At 40.9% G+C, this 6,165-nt stretch overlaps 1 protein-coding gene across 1 annotated transcript; it reads right to left on the bottom strand.

Annotated features, from left to right (window-relative positions):
- Positions 1 to 1,599: 1,599 nt before the first annotated feature.
- Positions 1,600 to 2,519, bottom strand: LOC145399121 (uncharacterized). The gene is made up of 2 exons (XM_080271862.1): positions 2,508 to 2,519; positions 1,600 to 1,869 (listed from the first exon to the last, which is right to left on the bottom strand). Exons 1-2 carry the CDS (start codon positions 2,517 to 2,519, stop codon positions 1,600 to 1,602), a joined length of 282 nt encoding a protein of 93 aa, XP_080127988.1.
- Between the last annotated feature and the right edge of the window lie 3,646 nt (positions 2,520 to 6,165).

Raw genomic sequence — 6,165 nt, 5'->3', positions numbered from 1 at the left:
ATAATTAATTTACCCAACATTAATATAAACTAAATTAAAATTAAGTAAGTTGAGTTTGCTCTCGTATGTCAAGGTCACAGCGAAAGGTCAAATGCCAAGGTCACTGGGCAATGTTAGTTCAAACGGTTTTCATTCTATTTTGAATTACAGTTGGCAAAAATGTTAAGGGTAAGGTGAGAATGAAGCAATTCGATTTTAGGAGCAATCTGTTGAATGTGAAAGTCATAGATAAATTCATCTATTCGGCCCATTGAACAGTTGAGTGCTCCTTGTAGTATCTATGCAGCTTGCTTCAGAAAATCGCTAATGAAGAGATGCTAAGAAATATGTTCCCAAAGCTACTTAGAACACCACTGTATATTACACTGCATACACTTATTTAGTGAGACAATGACAACAGAGGAAAGTGTGAAGAAGAAACGGCACACTATGTTTGTGTGTGTCAGAGTTTATATACTTCATCGGTAGAATCAACAGGTTGCTATATAGATTACAGAATGGCCTTTTTAATACACTCTTCTTCCACTCTGCTGGGCGGTCTCGTGTGTTGCAGGGGCGGCTTACCCATGTGTTATCAGGGTCTATCCTGCTTCATCCATATATTCCCTACTTCCACACCCACACTAACGCCACACCAGTGTACTCAGCCGCTCCCACAACACATAAGATCCTGCTAGATCAGTTTCTAGTGCAACATTCTTTATGGACTACCCGGTAAACAAGCTACACTATAACTGGTTTGTTTCCACGTAAAAAAGATCTATAAACTCTTTCAGCTCACATCATGGCCAGGTGTAGTCATACTGCAGGACAAAATTGACTAGCAACCAAGAAGACTCATTTCTACTTCATAACTAAAGCTCATCGAAATTCATGCAACCACAACTTAGTGCTCGGGTTGTAGGAGTCGCTCAGTTCCCTCAGATGAAAACACAGTGAAGGAAATACATTAAAAGAAAGTTCATATATTTTTTCAGACTTTATTTCGAGAGGTGCTTTGAATCACAGAAGAGAATGTAATGGAAAATTTGACATTATAAATAATCTGTTCCTTTTGATGCTTTCACTCCACATGATACTGATATCTGTAAAAGGAGAAATGAATGTTAGTTATTTTTACTGTACTGTATAGATCAGCATTTGTTTGAAAGTATTGGGATAAATGCTCTGAAATGGTTTGGCAATGTAAAAAAAGATGGAGTGACAGACTGACTAGGAGAGGATATGCGTGTGAGGTTGAGGAGCGAGAGGGAGTGGGAGACCGAAGATGAACTGGAGGGATGGGGTGGAGAGGTATATGAAAGAGAGAGAGAGAGAGAGAGAGAGAGAGAGAGAGAGAGAGAGAGAGAGTACTAAAATGGCAGAGGATAGTGTGACATGGAGATTCGCTTGTAACCATTCCTCACGGGATAATGGTGTCTGGCTAAAGATGGAGGGATAAACAGACATATATAGTTTCAGCAGACCAGAATAATATAAAGGTTCTTAACAAACAAGGTGATACTGTAAACTATTTTTGTGATAACGACATGAACGAGATATACTGTAGAGAATTGAATACAAATGCTATGTACGAATATGAATTATTACCTTAGCGTCCTAACCACCATAGCCACCATAGCCTCTGTAACCACCATAGCCCCCATAGCCACCATAGCCTCCGTAGCCTCCATAACCTCCATAGCCACCACCATAGCCTCGATATCCACCATAACCACCATAGCCGCCGTATCCTCCATGTCCACCATAAAGGAATCCAGGCTTGGGCTCGGGCTCGGGGCTGGCCAGGGCGATGGCCACAAAGAGCAGGACGGACAACACAATGAACACCTGCAACACAAAGAAGGCTACTGCTAATATTGCCAACACCTGCAACACAAAGGGGTTACTGCCAACACTACCTTTAGACATTATAGGCTAGACATAAAACCGTGGTTATACTCGCTCTACTCACTATCCCTCAAAAGGAGGATGGTGTACTGAGGAAGAAGCGGAGCTTTAGTCTGCAGTTCACTGGGTTCACGTTTCAGATCAACCTGGGGCCACAAAACAGTTCATTTTGCCTTCAGGGTCGCACAGAACAATATCTAATATATCACATTTGTTTCTTCCTTCACATGAATTTTGTTCCATAGGATAAAGTGGCTTGGTCCTGACAGCTTTGGCGATCTTGTTGAAGTGTGCGAAAGAATTATTAGTCATAGGTAGGTATATATAGAGAGACAGATGGATAGACAGATAAGTAGAGATGGGCAGATAGATAAATTTCATGTATAAGATTCGAGGAAATCGTCTTGGTACTAACAGATTTGGATACCCTGTGGAGTAAAAAAAAAAATGTCGTAGAAAGAAATAGATAAATAGATGCACAGACGGAGAGATTGATACATAGAGACAGATAAAAGATAAACTGCGTTGGTGGGTAGATAGACAGATATATAGATAGACTGATAAACAGATAGATAGATAGACAGATAGATGGATAGATAAGCTGTCTTGGTACTCACAGCTTTGGCCATCTTGTTGAAGTCTGTGAATTGACTGTGAAGCAGACATTGTTTGCCGGCTTATATAGCCACCACCTCAACCTTGCACCGGCATATTCAGCACAGTGGGTGGCGAGAGGGGGTGGGAGGCATAAGCGGGGGGGGGGGTCAGCGGAGGGGTTTGAGTCACTGCGTTGATGTTACTGATGCCGGTATCGTGGGTGGAGGAAATATTGGAAAGAATAGACCATTTATGACACCAATTTTTTCATTCTCTTTTGCGATTACCGGGTCAGTGACGGGAGGGAGGGGGGGATGTTGTGGTTTAGGCTATATTGCTGTGTTCTAACTGTTGTATGGGGGCTCCGTAGCACCTCTTCATTAACGATTTATTTTGTCCGTTACACCTCAAAGTCCTTGTGTGTCATTAGGCTTTATCCTTCTCCTGTCGATGTAGTTTGAATCAATAACAGAAGAATACTTACCTGCTAGGGTAAAGAGACTTCGTAGTACATTTTCCTCATTATTTATTTATTTATTCATTTATTTATTTTACAGAAGATGAACGGAGGAAGAAAAGAAGAACAAGTCCATACACAAGATTACAGGTGTCCTCCATTCATAAAAGATCTGTAACATCTTGAAGAAGTGGTGTCGGTTGAAGTTTGGGGGAACTATCCATACGATCCTTAATTTTGTCTTGTATGTAATCTTCAGCGCTTTAATGTCGACATGGTTTGCATCAGGAGCTTAGAACGGGATATTAAGGTGTCATGTACAGTAGAACAAATCGGTAAGGAAGGGGTACTAGGAGGCTACTATGCTACCACGAATTTGATCGTGACACAACCCAACGTCGATATAAATAAAAAAAGAGGAAAAGCTATGGAATAATATACAAAAGAAATCGGTGGTAAGCTAATGAGAAATATACAAAACAAACAGGTAAAGAACAGGACTTTAGATTTTCCGAAGCCTCCCACGGCACCTGGAATACGCCCTATGACTCAATTCGCATGCCCCCCCCCTCCCCCGCGTCATTGTGTTGGGCTCTGACGGTGCAAGGTCGCGGTGGTGGATATATAAGTCGGCAACCACCGTCTGGTTCACAGTCATTTCACAGACTTCAGCGAGATGGCCAAAGCTGTGAGTACAAAGACAGTTTATCCATCTATATCTATCTATCTATCTATCTATCTTTCTGAACCTAGGAAAGTAGCCGCGGGGCTTTTTTGTAACCAAGCAGTTATCTATCTATCTATCTGTCTATCTATCTACCAATCTATCTATCTATCTATCCATCTAGGAAAGTAACTGAGAGACTTGTGTAACCATGCAGTTATCTATCTATCTATCTGTCTACCAATCTATCTATCTAGGAAAGTAGCTGAGGTACTTTTGTATAACGAGGCAGTTGAAATGCCCGGTTGTATAGATCTCACCACGTGTAGGCGTCCCTTTCCAGGACCACATGTAAAGGTTAGCCGGATTGTAAAATTGAGAATGAAGGATACTCGTAAAACTGTAATTCTGAGCATATTCCCTGGTGTATAGTGACTAGTAACTCACCAGCTGATGATTAAGGAGTAGTAATATCTTTCTTCCCTTCATTCTTTCCTCTTTCTTCTGCCTACGAGTGACTTTACACTCCCTCTTCAATCTTTCTTTCCATTATTCTTTCCTCTTCCTTCCGCCTATGGGTAACTGTACACTGAGTGACAAGCCAAATGGTTTGCTGTACTCCAGGAAACCAATTACTAAGCTGGATGGTAACCATATAACCAAATTATGGCGCCTGGTGGTTTGGTGAGTAATTAAGGTGCTCCACTCGGACTGAGCCTGCGTAGGTTTATATTCAAGGGGTGGTTGGGGTTTATTACTCATGTAATGCCACTTAGGGATGAATGAGGCTGGTCACTCTCGTCTTAAATGTCAGGACCAACATGCCTAGCCTTGGTTTCCTACTCTCCTCATGGGGCGACATAGGGTTGGATGATGGATGAACAGTAACTGTTTAAGTAGTCATAACTTCTTCTGAGCCTGATAGAGTACAGGATGAAGTTGTCTTTTTCATTCAGGAAGAAGATGGTGAACACTAATTCATGACATATCGTGGATGATAATTTGCTTTAATCTAGTTTTCTGTCATACTTCTTACAGGGATACTCTGACTTATGTTAACGTGTAGAGCCAGAGGATTGTCTTTTTTTTTTTACTTCCACCGGAGAGATTATGTTTTTGCCGGTGTTGATTTGTTTCTTTGTCTGTTAGCAGGATTACTCAAAAAGTTATGAACGGATTTTGCTGCTTTTTTTTTTTTTTTTTTTTTTTTTTTTTGAGGGACAGGCTATGCCCAAAGGAACAATCTATTAGATTTTTGTGGTGATCCGGATCATCATCCTGATCCAGGAATTTTTGAAAGAATTCTCTACCATTGCCGGATAGTGGCAATTTCAATATTCTTGCTTTCAACTCGATAAATATTGCCTACAATGCTTTCGCAAAAATTAAAAGAAAACATCTTCAAAAGATCTACCACACGCTCTGCCTTGGCGGAAGTTTGCATTTTCGGATTGCTCTGGTTTACCAATGATTCGGGTGAAACGAGCTGCAAAGGAGCGAAAATCTGGACCAAGGTGAAAAAACTACAGCAAACCAATGAGGCAAGTCTTGTGCCCTTACTGTGTTGCAGGATTGCCTTGAAACTTGTTTGTGTTGCAGGTATTGCTTGTTTTGTCCGTTCTGCTCTTCGTGGCCCTGGCCCTGGCCAGCCCAGTGCCCGAGCCCGAGCCTGGATACCACTATGGTGGCTATGGCGGCTATGGAGGCTATGGTGGTTATGGTGGCTATGGGGGCTACGGTGGCTATGGAGGCTATGGCTATGGACGCTAAGGTAGGGTAACAGTTTACATTTATACTTATCACTACAGCTTCGCAGTGGATTTGTTAAGCATATTTCCCCTTAATAACATTTCCGTGTATTGATGCAGTCCCAGTACCATCATAATTCAAATCGGTAGCCTAACATACAAATATGTAACGTACGGAATAAATCGGCAAGGAAGAGACGCAACGGAATTTCTAATGTCCATTGCAATCAAGTATCGTTATCTCACTCATATCATTATCACAAAAACTATCATTCTGTTAGATAATACAGATAAGTGTGATATATTACTCAAATCTACTAAATTTGTATAAGTATCTAATTTTCCATTTTTATTGTTACAGATTCCAGTGTCGAGACCGGAGAAGGTATTATAAAACAGAGAATGTTTATGATGTCAGATTATCCCATTACTTTTGTTTTTCTTTTAATTCTTGACGCTTCTCCAAATAAAGTATGAAAAATATTCGTTTTATATCTTTGCATCTCCTTCACTGTGTCCTCCTGGGAAGGAGATTCATTAGACTTTATGTTTTATTTGATTATGGGAATAAAAATGACAAGAGTAAGGAATATAAAAAAAAAACTTCGTAAGGTGGAAACCGCAAATCAGGATATTCTAAACACACACACACACACACACACACACACACACACACACACACACACACACACAGATTGCCATGTGCTTAATCCAAAAGTTCTTTCTGAGTTTCCACATTCCGAAAGTCCTTCAAAGTAACATGTGCTCATTCTTAGGTCACGTCCACAACAAATTCGTGCTGGTGCGGG

The sequence above is a fragment of the Coenobita brevimanus genome, chromosome 47 (genome assembly GCF_032717465.1).
Source record: "Coenobita brevimanus isolate Jiangsu-jjx chromosome 47, ASM3271746v2, whole genome shotgun sequence".
In the NCBI taxonomy this organism is placed as follows: Eukaryota; Metazoa; Arthropoda; class Malacostraca; order Decapoda; family Coenobitidae; genus Coenobita; species Coenobita brevimanus.
The sequence above is the reverse complement of the archived record's forward strand: the minus strand, read 5'-3'. Positions and strand labels throughout refer to the sequence as shown.